At 43.1% G+C, this 15,296-nt stretch overlaps 1 protein-coding gene across 5 annotated transcripts in view; it reads left to right on the top strand.

Annotated features, from left to right (window-relative positions):
* Positions 1-15,296, top strand: part of LOC124470874 (plasma membrane calcium-transporting ATPase 1-like) — a 78,439-nt gene extending 63,143 nt beyond the window's left edge. For 3 of the 5 annotated variants that reach the window (XM_047025049.1, XM_047025050.1, XM_047025051.1), the window contains one exon: positions 5,610-6,661. In XM_047025049.1, coding sequence (XP_046881005.1) covers positions 5,610-5,861 — 252 coding nt within the window. In that variant the 3' untranslated portion in view covers positions 5,862-6,661. Of the gene's footprint in view, positions 1-5,609; positions 6,662-10,788 lie in introns of those variants that run through there. The other 2 variants (XM_047025054.1, XM_047025052.1) reach the window with 2 other exon arrangements.

Raw genomic sequence — 15,296 nt, 5'->3', positions numbered from 1 at the left:
AGCTAACTGTCATTGCTAACTGACTGTGCACGTGTGTGAATATAGTGCACTTGATGAATGTTTCCAGGTATGAAGACTGTCAGCTAAAAGGACTGACATGCCAGGATCACCATGTGCCACCTGGAAGGACATGAGGCTGTTGTTGCCAAGGGTTCAACAGCCTGAAGACTAGCTTGTTAGCTAGTTAGCAGAGCTTGCAACGGTGACAAAATAACACATTGACATGACATTGACATGACAACAATACCTGTTAAACCATCATTTGTTCTTGCTTTTACCCAACTGAAACATGACTACATGGTTTGGGTTTCTAAATCCATACGAGGTAATAACACATTATTCAAGTTGATTAGCAATAGATGTAGCTTTGGTATGGACATTAGATTTGTATTTAAAAAACTATTAGCAATTCACTTGAACCAACCTCATAATCAAGCTTACTGAATTGTTTGTGTTTTTAACTTTTAAAACGTGTCCTATTGTCCCTCCTCTTCTATTGAACTCTGTTTGAGATGTTCACAGTTCATCTAATTATGTTTAGGATATTGAAGAACCTAAACATAACATTGGGTCCATAACATTGGGAGTCCCAGTTCAGAGACACATTGTGCCGGAGAGGTTTAATTCTTTGAAAGAGTGCTGATCGTCTGCAGGTTATTCTAGGCCTGCTTCACACATACACATAAAACACATTTTACAATTAAGTATACTTACTGAATACAGCAGTGGTTCTCAGCCTTTCCCCCACTCACCCATGTCACTGACCCCGCATTGCCTCCTCCCATAAATGAATATGCAGATTGACTATAAATGCGCTCCTGAGGTCATTAATGTGTCTGAATTACCGTATTTCCCTTGAATAAACGCAGCTCCAAAAAATTTACGTTATTTAATAAACGCCGCAGCGTTTATTCGAAGAAATACGGTAAAATGGCTAAACACGCCAAAAAGAAAACATTCACAGACTGTGGGATTGAGGTTCTGACAACAGAGGTGGAAGCGAGAAAATGTGTCCTGTTTGGCGGCCTGTCATCAGGTATTAGCGTCAAAAGAAGTCGACGGAGTGGAAAACGGTCACTAATTGCGTGCTTTCTTTTTTACCTGTAGCACTTATTGTAGCTAAATATGCAAAAAAAGTTTTTCTCGTTTTTCTCCTCTAATAACAAATGTGTCCATTTTGATCCGTAACTTTTATAAGACTAAAAAACGCTACAGTATAAACATATGCGTTTCATACATTTTAATTCATTAAAAAACTAAAAGGAAAACTGAAAGTTTGGTATTTAAATGTGGGCGCATTGCTGGCTTCTCTTCCATGCATGACGGCCGCAGGTAGAGAACCAATTGTAAACTGTGTATTTTCTTACCTACTAACAGTGTGATAAAGGAAATATCCACACACTAAGCATGCACACTTACTACCTTTAATATCCTGGCAAACAACAAACACACACACCTAAAGGAAAGCCTGAAGGGAACACGCAGGGCTTGATTCCATTCTCCAGAAGTGCAAATGACGCCAGCACACAGAGTATCATGTACATACATTTGCAAACGTAGCGTTATTTGCGCCATGGCCAACCCGCAGATTGCGCACACTGTTATACTTCAGTTTACGTCGTATTTACGAAACATGCAGGTCATCGGGTAATCAGCAATAGTATGAACCTGCAGAGCCGCAGACCCAGAAAACTGCAGTTTCAGGACCGCAGTTGTAGGACCCTAGTTATGACGTGTCACTAGATTGCAACAAGATAGGCTATTTAAATGGTTTGGGAGAGACAAGAAACAAGGAAAACTGGGGAATTTGATCTTTCAGACATGGATATAATATATATACACAATAATAAACAATAACAATCGCAGTATCACATCCACCCACCCCTCCACCAAATACATCGCTCCATCCAACTAATCATTCCCTCCGCCCCATCAACCACTCTTGAGAGCAACATTTTGAATGATTTCTAGATTTTCGAGACCACCAAAAGACCAAAAAGAGTGCGACCAAAGCAGCATTCCCCACAAACAGTACTTTCTGTCTTCAACTTGGTTGTTAGTTGTATGTTTGGCAATCACTCATAGGTAAAAGCAGCTAATGTGAATCACGTGTGAATAGGCCTATGACGTATAAAACCACTCCGGTGTCGTGCAAAGTTGAAGTTAGCTAGCTAACGTTAACTTTATTGTCCAATTCAAGACACCAGAATTGTTTTATACATAAACACACGTGATTTAGATTAGTTACTTACACTTCCTCCTCTTCCTCTTGTTATAATTTAATGTCGAGCCGTAACCTACATTCACTACTGCAGGAAAATATTGATAATCTTGTTCCGGTCCATGGTTATGTCAGATAAAACGAGGTTCCTAGAACTGCGGTCCTGAAACTGCAGCTCTCCGGCTCTGCAGGTACATGCTACTCGTAATCAGCTCCTTTCTCCGCCCACTATACCGTACATTGCGTGCATTTAAACGCGTAATTGAATGGGCCTCCTTCTCTCTTTCTATCATGGATCAGCCACCAAAGTCAAAACAGCGATGACTGTTTGATATGATCCTGATGCCAATATTTGTAATGTAGCAAGGAGTTTAACAACTGCTGGAATGGAATTTGAACGCTAAGTCGGAGATTCGATGTAATCTTTGATTTCTTCCAGTAACTGTAATATTGCATGGCATAATCTGTAACGCGTAATGATTTTGTGTTCACTCAACTCAAAAAGTGTGATCCTTGTCTTTGTCTTGCTCGGGTTACGGCTGCCATTTCACCAGTAGGCATATGCGCATCCAGGTTAACGCCTGCTTTTAACAGGCGGTGAATTTTCACAGCAAAATAGAGGTGCACTTTCAAAGGCGTTTTTTGTACGTAACGCGGAATACATAATTAGGCGCACTTTACGCATCCCCTCCCATCTCTTTATAGGAAACTTCCCCCTTGACCCACCCGTGGATTTATATGCATGACACGGAAAAGCCAATTTTCAGTTCCTGCAACAGGCAGTCTGGGCTTTTACCTCAGTCCGGCATGTTTGTACATACCTCGCCATGCTTTCTTGCAAATTGCGAAAAAAATTCGCCTGAAGTGGGCGCAAAAGTGTTAGTACATGACATGAGGCCCAGAATGTCACACATGGTCATTCTTACACACACTAGCACACGCACACACACGTGAGCTGAGATCCACTCTCTCTCTAGATTTCACACTAGCATTCACTGGTTGACATGATAAAACAAACATGATGTACGTCTCTATTCAGTGTGAGCCTACCTATCTAATTAGTAGTTGTGGGAGTTTCCATGGAATACCTTTATCTTTCTCTTTCGCTCTTCACGTTTGTCAGAAAGGCCCATTTTCCCCAAAAAAAGTATGACTCGTTGCACCGTGTTTTTTTGTGAAGAGAGCTAGACCCACTGTGTGCGTGTATGTGTGTGTGGGAGGGTTGTGTTTTTGGCCCGTTAAGAGACAGCTGTACAGTTCTCGGAGTGGTGGGTGTGTGGGATTGTGGCTTGTGACTCCGCTGCCCTGTAGAGATCTTTCCGGAAGCAAGCATTTCTCTACATGTTAGTTTCTGTCTGTATGCACTGCCTGGTTGTGAGTGTGTGAGTTGTCTGTGTGTGTGGCTATGTTTATGTGTGCATGCCGCCCTCGCCTATCACCCTAACAGGGTTGAGTGTGTTCAGCGTGAGGATTAGTCCTGAGGCTATATCCATTATCTCCCTGTAGGCTTCATTAGCCATCTCCCTGTTTATTCAACGTCCTAACAAGGCATCGTCTACCCTGGAACCCCAAAGCGTCGGCAGCGACGGGTTTTTTAAGTGTGTTGTTATTTTCATGTAAACGTTTCAGGAACCCCCTCGGGTCAGGAGGAGTTCAGGTTATTTCTCTGCGCAATCCCTTTCTCTTCCTCTCTCTCATTTTCTCCCCCTCTCTCTCATTCTCTCTCTCTCTCTCTCTCTCTCTCTATGCCTCTGTGTATTTTCTCTCCATCCTGTCCATAGGGGGTGTACTGTACATTTTTTAAGATCATTCTTCTCAAGATAATAAGTCTGCTTTCTTCAAAGCCCACTGCAGTGCTTTAAGTCTTCTGTGTCTCTAGATCTGTTAATTCATTTGTGTGCACATCGGATAGTGTCAACTATTGATAAAACCCCTTGCATGTATGTTAATTAACTGAAATTGGGACATACTGAATGCAAGTTTTCACATGAGATATGAATGTCAGAACCTTCTCTCTGTCCCAGAAAAACGTTGTCTAGCTGTGTTTTCTTTAACTAATCTTTGTCACTTTGTGTTTCTCATTTGAATGTTGACTGTGTGGATTCTTCTAATGCAAATCTCTGTCTTATATCACTGGTCTTGATGATGGAATGAACACATGATTTATTGGGTGTAATTCACCACTTCAGGGTCAACATATTCCTATTTCAACAAATTTTATCTACTGTATATTTCCAGTTTTTATTGTCTTGATGAGGTGGTAGGTCTAGACCGTAGTGTGTGTATTTCCTTTCTGACCTGTGTTTGTCCTGTAAAGCCCTTGAACTAATTTCAAACTTTTCTTCTACTGTCGATGACGTTTTTCTCAGTCAGTCATGAGGGACCGCAAAGGCCCACAGATGATTTCTTCTCTTTGAAATGTGTTTCTGTGTCGCTTCTTTGCTCCCTGAATTGCCTCCCTGCCTCGATGCTCCACTTCCTTATCCCACACTACCCCTCCCTCCTTCCCCCTCCCCGAGGAAGGAAGTGCATTGAGGAGAGGCACTGGAGCACATTCTATCTCTCTCTCTGTCTTTCTCTTGCTCTCTCTCTAACACTCTCCAGGGAAGGGAAGGAAGGATGACGGAATGAGGATAAAGGGAGAGGAAGAGATGTAGAAAGGGGCAACCTAATTAGGTCCTTATCCCTTCCTTCCCTCTCCTCCTCCTCGCCCTCTCCCCTCCCCCTTTTCTAATCCCAGTGTTTTTTTGTGTGATTCTTTTGGTATTTGTGTCGAAACACGCCTGGTTAGTCAAACATTGAGGAAATAATTGCCACAAGAACTTCTTCACACCTCCGAGATTATCAGCAGCTAAGGGACAAGCCTCTTTTCATTCTCTCTCTTTTCATTCTCTCTCCCTTCTATACTAGTACTAATGTTTCCTCTCTTTCAGTGGATTGACCTCTCTTCCTCCCTCTCCCTACTACACCCCCACCCCTCTTCAGACTTTATGGGGATCTTGCCTTTTAAAATTATATTTAATATTGGCTGTTTCTGTTCTGCCCACAGCAGCTTCTGTCTCTCTTATATTCTCTCTTTGTCCCTCACTCCTCCCTTTTTATCTCTCACTCACCTCCTCCTCTCTCCCCATCTCTGCTCTCACTCATCTTCGCTATCTTGCCCTTTATCTTTCTCTTTTCTTCTCTCTTTCTGTCTCTTTCCACCTCCCCCTCTCTCTTTCTTTCTCTCCCCTTCCATCATTCTCTCTCCCTGCCTCTCTCCCTGTCTTTATCCCTCCCTTTCTCCCTCTCCCCCCCATGTTCATCCTCTCCTGTCTCTCTCTCCCTCCCACCCCTGTGTTCAGTTTCTCTTGTCTCTCTAACTGTGCCCCTGTGTGTGTCTATGCAGATGGACGTGGTCTACACGTTTCAGACAGGCCAGGCTCCCGTGCCTGGAGCTCTGCGTCGCCAGCCCTCAGTGGTCAGCCAGCACAACGACACCGCCAAAACTGTCTCTAGCCCCACCCACGTAGGGCTTAGCTCCTCCTCCCTGTCCGCCACCAACTCTGCTGGGGCCCCGCCCCTCCCCGCCTCTTCCGCCGTCGCTTCCTCCTCCACCATGGCAGGCAGTGAGTGCGGTCGCCACAGCGACCCCCATTAACAAACGCTTTGAAGGTTTTTTGTTTGTTTTTTTGCGATGGGAATGCTGCATGACTGGGTACTACCGACCTAGTGTGATGATGACGGACGCTCTGTTAGCCACTCTTATCCTTCTCTCTGTGTGTCTTTGTCTCAACTCTTCCTGCCTTCTCTTTCTCCCATAATTTCTCTCTGGTTTCCTTTTTTCTCACCTCTTATGTTTCTCTTTTGCTTCTCCTTCTTCCCCACTATGCATCTCTCTGTGATTTTTTCTCTCGACTCAACTGTCCTGAATTCGTTTTCTCTCTCTATTTTGCACTTGTTTTCTCACCCCTGCCTTCAGAGACAGACATTCCTTATGCATCCCAGATCCACTCTGCATCTCTCCTAAACACCGTTTCCCAGTGCATTGTGGGGGTTTGAGTTCTTCTGGAAGTGTGCTTCTCTCCAGCTGTCTGCATGACCTAACCCTCGTGAGATCTCAGATAAAAATGTCAAATGTACGGATGTAACAGGGATGAGAAACATCATTCCTATTCCTCTCCATTAATCTGGAATAATTCTTCCCCATGCTCATTGACCCTGACAGTCAACAGACTGGGTAGGGCGGTAATTGGACTGGGTTAATCTCTTTGGGATTCTAATCTGTAGTTTGAGCGGGGTGAGGGGACAGGATCTATCTTCCAGGACCTGGGGTTCCTCACGACGGTTAACGGCAAAGGGTTAACTCTGTCTCAAATAACCACAACGTCATTCTTTCCCATTACCTGAGCTGCCTGAACTATATCAGTGTGTGCGTGCCTGCATGTGTGCACGTGCGTGTGGATGATGGTAGGGGGTGTGTGTGTGTGCGTGTGTGTGTGTGTGTGTGTGGAGGGGGAGTGTATCTGTGATCCTATCTGTATGTGTGTGTGCAGGGGGAGTGTATCTGTGATCCTATCTGTGTGTGTGTGTGTGTGTGTGTGTGGAAGGGGGGTGTATCTGTGATCCTATCTGTGTGTGTTTTGTAACTCTTATATGGCTGTCATCCTCTGACCTGGCCACCAGGAAGCAGGATATTACCCCGCTCACCGCCAAGCCCACACTAAGGACACACGCAGTACTTCATAATGTACTCATTACCTTCACAGTCCTCTGGGCCGTAGTCAATCATCTCCACCTCCCTACCACACAGTGGATCCATTATGGCTTAATGTAGTCTGTGAAGTGTGTCTGGGTTCTTCATGCGTATGCTTGCTTACTTGTGTGGGTCGCGTGTGTGTCTATGATGAAAGAAGTCACTAGAGAGTTACTCTGTGTGTCTGTGTTTGTGAGAGAGAGTGCAAAAGAGAGAGTGCGAGAGAGTAACAGAGGGACAGAGAGAGTGTGAACGACCTGGGGAAGCATGGTTATCACAGTAGTAATGGAGTCATTTGTTTAACTAGTGTCCTGAGAGAATCTGTTAGTCATGGTTTATGAAGATCAACTGGATCAACTGTACTCATAAAACTGAAACTGATGTGCTGACTAAACATTCATCCGTTCCTCAGCCTCTCGTTCTGTAGCGCTTCCTGAGAGGAGGGCAGGATAATGACCTTGCTATGCGCTAAAGGGAAGGAGAGAGGGGAGTGGCTTCAACAATCCAACACAGTCACACAGTAGTGTGGCTCTTTCAAGTAAGAGCCGCTTGGGGCAGGGTTAACATGACCAACAAGACGAACAGAATCCTTTGACAGCCATTGCTTTAAGTTTTTCATATTTCAGCTAAACGGTACTTGTAAATCAGCATCTGAACAAAAATGTAACGAAAAGTGGGCAGTGTAGTTGCTGAAAATGTGCTTATTTTATTGATGAAACTGCTAATTTGTAAATTTGCCCCGACTTTTCGATAACCTAGCTAGCATCACAGTGCAGACACTAGTTGCTGCATTTTATCATACATCCTATCAAATGAGTGAAATGACAAACACAAATGTTATGAGCTATTGAGCCTATATTTAACACAAATGTAATACAAAAGCACTATACATCAAAAGTTTATAAAATGTTGCCCCGATAATGCCTGTGTTGTCATATTGCTGTGAGTCCAGGGTATGCGCAATAGCCAAGAAAACACTCATTCCAACCTCGCATTTTGAGCGTTCTTCGGATTGATAAACAGCCTGTAGACAGGCTCTGCTTGGTGTTTGGCGCTGCCGCGCAAGCGTGGCTGGGAAAGATGAGACGTATACAGTGACGTAATGACGTGGCTCTGTGGTGGCTCTTTAGCCCGTGGAAAAGCAAACCGGTTCTTAGAAGGCTCGCAAATTGAACCAGTTCCGAACCGGCTCTAGCACAAGCTCCAAACTAACTCCCGTTTCCCTTTGGTGGAAAAGGGGGTATGAGTCACACACACACAGTCACGCACATACACAGTCAGTCACACAGACAAGCAGCATCTGCCCAGCAACAGTGTCTCTCAGAAACACACACAGCTGCATGTATAGATACACACACAGACCAAAGACAGATGCTGCAAGCCCCTCTCTCACACCCTATCTACGTATCACCCTCTGTTTCTGTCTTTCCCTCTATACCTCTGTTTCTCTCTTTCCCTCTCTTTTCTTTTTTTTTGTCTTTCCTTCTCTTCCTCTCCCTCTCTACCTCTCTTTTTCTCCTTCTCTCTTTCTTTTTCATAAAGAATTCAAAAACTTTCTCACCCCTCCACATGCATCCACTACCCCTTTTTCCCTCCTTCTGGCCTTTTCTCTCCATTTTCATCAACAGTGTCATCTGCTTTGCTCCTCTATCTCCCTCATTCTTATTATTCAAGAAGGACCTATGACTCACTGTGTGTGTGAGTGTGCCGGAGAGTGTGTTTTTATTTATTTGATTATATTGCTCACATCTTGGCAGACAAGGCTAGCAGCGCTATCTCCATGACAGCTTTTGCATCGTACTCAGTTTTTAACCCAAAGGGATGATAACGAGAAAAGATAAAAGAAAACACAAGCTTTTTTCTTTTCTTCGACAAGTCTTTCTGTGAAGGCTTAGTGAACGTGACTGGGGCTTAGGTCTCAAATGAAATGAGGGCGACAGACGGACAGAAGATCCCGAGCATGACGCCCCAGCTGTATAGAGATTGTTAGAAGGTTCCTCGTGTTGGAGAGCAAATTGATGTTTTGGGTTTTGGTTTCACGACACAGCTAAGTCTGAGAAGACAGGACATGAGGACTTGACGTGCCCAGGCACGTCCTCACACCTATCATGTCAGCTAAAACGTTCCAGCTTTCTCCTGTTCAGTCCTGGTGAAGATCTTGTAACACGTAGGCAGAGGCCATACCGTAGGGATCTGGGTTTGTCCCAATACTCTTTTGGAGCTAGGGGTAGGGCTAAGACGAAGGGGTATACACCCCTTAAAACCAAGTAAGATCGGGAGCTTACTTGAAAACTAGGGCTATGTGAATACTGCGCGACCGGCAACGATGGCGGCCAAATCATCCAGAGAGTCCGATAAATGTAATATTTCCGGCTTAATGAATTTATAAAAATATTATGACAGTCTTGTTTTGTGGTATACACAGTCCTGTACATATATATTTGCAACCGTTTTCCTAATTGAAACCTTTCTAAAACAGTTTCGCTAGTTTGGTACGCTAATGTTGCAGTGCTGATTTGCACAACAGTCCCGCATTTCTGACTAGCATGTCTTCAGTTTTAAGTAAACTCAATTAGTAGCGAATTTCGTTTGATATTGGTGCATAACACTACTTGCTTTGGAGATATCGATACGTGCTAGATGACGTACCCGTAACCAAGTGGCGTCCCATTTCTTAGGGATATGTAGCCTTTACCCCTCAGTTTCGAAGGCTAGGGGTAAGGGGAAGTATTGGGTTTTGGCCTAAGTCTTTTTGAGAGAATGCTGGGGAGCACGGGGAGTTTGAGATACAGTGTGTGTGTGTACCGCTATGTGTGGGTAAGTGTGTGTGTGCGCGTAGTTATGATTGTGTGTCTTAAGAGTTTTTGTTAGTGTGCCTGTGCATTGTGGGTTTTGCCATGTGTTTGTCTCTACATAAGCATTTACCAAAGTGCATATCATCCTTCTTCCCTACTTCCTCTCAGCCTCCCTCATTCGTTCATGACAGTCCCCTCTTATTTCCACCAAATGTCCACCAACCTGGCATCCCTGTAGTTGCCAAACACCTACAACTGCTGCCGTCCTTCTCTGTATTCAGTGTGTTTGTATGCTGCCAGCTATCTTGCTGTGCCTGTGTGTGGGCTCACAGTGTTGGTGTGCTTCCTACCGTTCTAGTGAAGAAATGTTGCCTACTGCCAGTAGCATTAGACGGGTGTGTTTGTGTTAGATTTTTTTGTGTGTTCATTTGCGTCTCTGTGTGTTGTTTGTGTCTGTTTCCCTGTGTGTGTGTATGTGCTGTGGAATTTGTTGTGATCTGTGATTGTGTTCCCACTTCATATTAGAACCCTCTCACTATGCTTTTTTACGGTACTGATTCATATTGAGTTTTCTCTTATCTTACTTATTTTGTTGTTGACAGTAATCATTGTTTCACATTCACTCAACTCAAGATCTTGTGTGCATTTAATGTACTATGGAGTTTTGTCTGTCTTAGTTACTGCATCATCCATGCACCCCCACCTCCCATCTGCAATGAGCCCAGTGTTTTATGTTGACTTGTTTTTGTTTTTGCCTTCTCCTAGCAGCATCCTCAACTCTCCTCCGTCGGTCCCCATGTGTGTGGTATTTTGTGTGTGTGTGTTTTACCTGGTGTATGGTTTGAGGTACGGAGTGAGTTACGGAAACACCCAGAATCCTTCACTTCTCAACATGAAACCACTGATCACCTTTTGTCCCCCTGACAGAGTTACCTCCCCATACGCCACTGCCTGCCTCCTCCTCCTCATCACACTCCCATGTGCTGACAGCTGCCTCCTGTGTCTGTGTACTGACTCTCTCCTTTCCCCTCCTCCAGATTAAGGTGGTGAACGCGTTCCGCAGCTCCCTGTACGAGGGAATAGAGAACCCAGAATCCCGCAGTTCCATCCATAACTTCATGGCCCACCCCGAATTTGTTCCCCTGTCGGAGGAGGAGGCCCGCGCGCCCCCCATTGAGGAGGTCAGCACGGAAATGGAGGCCGTCCCCAGTTCCTCCTCTTCAGGGGGCGGCCAGGCCCCCGACGCCTCCCTCCGCAACCACGAGACCTCCGTCTAACCTCTTCCCCCCATCAGCCCTGCTGGCTGACATCAGACATCTACCCCACCCACTTGCACCTCCAGCTGTGGTGGTCAGCCACAGCGTGTCACATCACAATCACAGAATCATTCCATAAATACTGACCCTCCCACACACCTTTACACATACACTCAACGGTGGGTCCCATGTATCGCCTAGAACCCCCCCTCCCCCTCCCCCTCCACACAAACACCTTTACCCCCGGTCCACCCCCCCTGCCACCAACAGCCACAGCCTACCTGGGTGGCTTGCACTGACTGGTTCTAGTGTTCCTGTAAATGTGTGCAGCAGACTGACATGCAGGGCATCCAATCACATCACTTTAAACTCACAAATGACTGGGTCCACCACCCCTCCACCAATTTGTCTTGGTTTGACAGCTTGTTCTTCATGTTTCCTTTCTAATCTAGGTTTCTCCTGTAATCCTTGATGTTTTCTGTTTTGATTTGAAACTCTCCCGAGAACTGAACTGCAGCATGTTATCTATCGTTCTGTACTTGCCTCTATCGTGTATACGCTTAATGACTTTTAAGGTGTTGTTTATCTTCCTGTATGTAAATATGCTTTGATTCTTCAATACAGCTTTAAAGTTTATTGGGCGAATGTCATTTTAAGAGTTCTCAGTTACTTAGCCATGCCTTTCCTTTCATTTATTGTTATTGTAAGAGTACATTGTGAATTTATTTTATTTCATGATATTTTTGTAATGTGTATTAATGGAGAATTTAGCTCAATAATAAGAGTACTTCCTTATGAGTCAGAGACACTACAGGCTTGAGGTCATTGTCTCGCCATATTTTCGCCTTCAGAATGTCTGAAGACACGTGTTCTTCTTTAGGGCCCCTCGAGATTTACTGTGTTTAGGAAGGACAGTGCCAAGGAATCAACTCATCTAGTTAGGCTCCTGTCTGCCATTACAGGCAACGGGCATAAAAGGAACATTCATCTGCCCTCATCTCATTCAGGCAGACTTCTGGTTCTCTATAGCTCCTTGCCAGTAAGCCTGACAGTGCACTATACTGCCTCAATATTGAGTACGAAAACTACCATCTAAGTGAATTGAGCGATATTGAAATTTTTTCCACAGATACCCCTCCCCCATTGTAGAATGCATGTTGTATCCCAGTTGATTGGCATGGGATTGTTGATCGGGATTTTAGGAACAGTTATCAAGGAACTCACTTTAGGCGGGGACAGTTATGGAAAAAGGTAGTCATTTTGCTTTAGGTTGTCATTCGTTTAGATGAGAGAAAAATCTGTACGTGCCACCGGTACAAAGATACTTTGTAGCCATCGGTGCTGGCTATCTAACCCGCCGGACGCCTCTACGTCTGAGTGTCATTATCGAACCTCACTGTGTTAGCCTTGGCGAGTGACACGGGAGACTATTGATCTCTCCTGTGCCTCAAGGATAACAATCAGCATCCCAGGTCTAAATCCAATATCACCCCTCCCTCTTTTCCTATTTGTCCCTCCTCTCTGCTAGTGCAGGGACATAGCACATCTCCAGCACACCTGGCCTCTAGCACCACAGCCTCAGATAACTGCCATACAAAGAAACAAGAGCTGTTCTGGAGGAGTCCTAAAGCTAGGGGTATCTAGTAGAAAAACGCTGTCCTGCCCACCAGTGGTGTGTAGTGCAGCTGGAGGAGCTCATTTAGATCATGCTGTCAGACCCAGTAAAGTAATACAACTGCCATAATTCAACCCTCTTTTGTCATAACTAGGTTGTGTCTCTACACAAGCCTCCTCTAACAAACCTCTTCTACTTAAATCAGAGCCATATTTTATAGGTTGTTGGTTTGTACCCCATTGTTTATGAGGTTTATTTTTTACCTTTGACCCTCCCCCTTTCCAACTGTGGCCCCAACCCTAATTCCCCCATGACCAAATAGGAAGACAAAACTAAAGTTGCCACTGCCGAGAAATCTAGTTAAAGGACCACTACGATGTTTACAGAGCTGAGCCAGCAGACCTGCCTGCTGTTCTTCCTTGATGAGTCCCTTTCATGAGTCTTAAACTAATAGGGAAGCTTATTTGCATGGATTTCATATAAAACTCAATATTCTGTTAATTTTTTTACAATTATTCTGTATTTTTATATTTAGTACTTTTTAATATTTTTGAAATATATGAATATATATGTATATGTGTGTATATATATATACATATATAGGCTAAAGAGTATGGTGACAGTACATTACATGAGTGAGAGGAATCTTCAGTGGAGTATGTCGTTTTCCAGTTCTACAAATATTCTTGCCACATTTCTAAACCTACATTTTGTTGTCTGATGTTAGGGCTCCTAAACATTAAATTACCTGTTTACTTACTGTCGGCGTTGTGATTGGACACTACTCTCTCAGCAATCTACTGTAGTCTCACAGACAATTTTAAGTAATCTGACTCATTGGAAGTCTTATTTGGCAACATATTTCAAAATATATAGCCGCTCAAAAGATATGTCCTTGAATTACTTTTAATTGAGCTCAACAAAGAAAAAATAACAGTATTTATATTAACATATTAATGTAATGATAAACCAATTGGGGGTATTAATCATTTTCAAATTCAATATCTAGGTTTGTTTTTGTTCTCCCAGACTACTATGATAATTTGTATTTCATTTTATATGGGATTGGTGCTTTTTAATGACAGCGATAGTATGGAAGTCAAGTTGTTTGAACTTGAATGGTTTTTGATGTCCAAATTAAGCATCACCTTATTTTACAAATGGCTGAGGAAACTGTTTATAGAGAGCATAACTGTTATATAGTAGGAAGTGACATCACTTCCTCTTCCTGTTTATGTATCTGTAAACACTAACAAAATGCCTTGGTTGTGGTGTCTCATTGTGGCCTCATTTTGAAGGGAGAAACACTTTCAAAGGTAATCCTTTTAATTTTTCTGACAACTTTCTTTCGGAATACTGCACCCATGCTTTAGTATACTGTAAATATTGGTGAATAATCATTTGAACATGACTATTAACTACCATTCGTAACAAGTGGGGGGCTATCAGTCGATGATAACCCAGCAAAGCTTTAAGAATGTTTCTGCCAAAGTTTGGTTTTTGTATTCTTTTCTTTCTTTGACTATACCCGTGTGCCCACTCATTTGTTTAAATTACATAACAAATTTCACTGTGTAACCCAATGTCTCCCCTAATTAGCCTGTGTTGCATTTAAATGTTAACAGGAAATGCTCGAGCTGCAAAAACGAACCCTGTAAGACCCGACCCTATAATTTCAACATCACGTTTAGCTCTCCAAAAAACAAATTTGCTAATAAAAATGTCTTGGAACGACTACATTTACGTAACCATTGGGTCCTATTGTCTTGCCTTGCAATGCTATTGGATAAATTTGATCTTTCAAAAAAAAAAGAAATTAGCAATTAAAGAGCTAAAGGTGATGTTGTAATTTTACAACAAGGGGTCTTACAGGGTTTAAGGTTAGCTACTGTTGGGTTACGGTTAGCTACTGTTGGGTTAGGGTTAGCTATTGTTGGGTTAGGGTTAGATACTGTTGGGTTAGGGTTAAGGTTTGCTATTGTTGTCTCTTCTCTATTGCCATGGCTTCAGTTGTGCCATTGTACTCCTCCTCACGTCCTCATCACCAGGTGTAAAAGAACTCCTGCGGCACTTCACACTTTCAGTACTTTGTTAAACTTTTAACCTGGGCACAACTGTACCATAGAAGCAAAGGCAACAAGTGAAGTTGTCAAAGGAATGTGTGAATTCGTTCAAATTGCAGATGCTACATTAGAAAAGCCTAGCATGGCTCTATAGTAATCTATGGGACCTTGAATTGCACAGGTTTTAATTACAACTAATGTATGAGATGGAAAAGTTGTTGTGCAATAATTGTTGGAATTTTACTGCATTGCTTTCTCTAAAAGCATTGCCTTTCTTAAAGTCCTACATTAGGTTTGGGAAAAAACATTTACATGAACACAGTTGTAAATCATTTAAAAATAAGTTTAAAAGTTCAGAGAAAAATTAAAAATTACAATTATGGAATTCATAATCACCTATTTTATATCTGCAGATATATTACCCAAGCCAGATATTGTGTTTTAATACATAGGAAAACTGTATTCATTCGCAAAAAAATGCAGAAAGTAGATTTTCTGTAATTGATACCGTATGATACACAGTAATGAGCACTAGTGTTATTTTTGTATAAACATAATATCATCTGTGTGGCATGCATGAAATATAAACAAATATGGTGGTTTATAAGCAA

Source organism: Hypomesus transpacificus, chromosome 9 (genome assembly GCF_021917145.1).
Source record: "Hypomesus transpacificus isolate Combined female chromosome 9, fHypTra1, whole genome shotgun sequence".
Classification (NCBI taxonomy): domain Eukaryota; kingdom Metazoa; phylum Chordata; class Actinopteri; order Osmeriformes; family Osmeridae; genus Hypomesus; species Hypomesus transpacificus.
The sequence above is the reverse complement of the archived record's forward strand: the minus strand, read 5'-3'. Positions and strand labels throughout refer to the sequence as shown.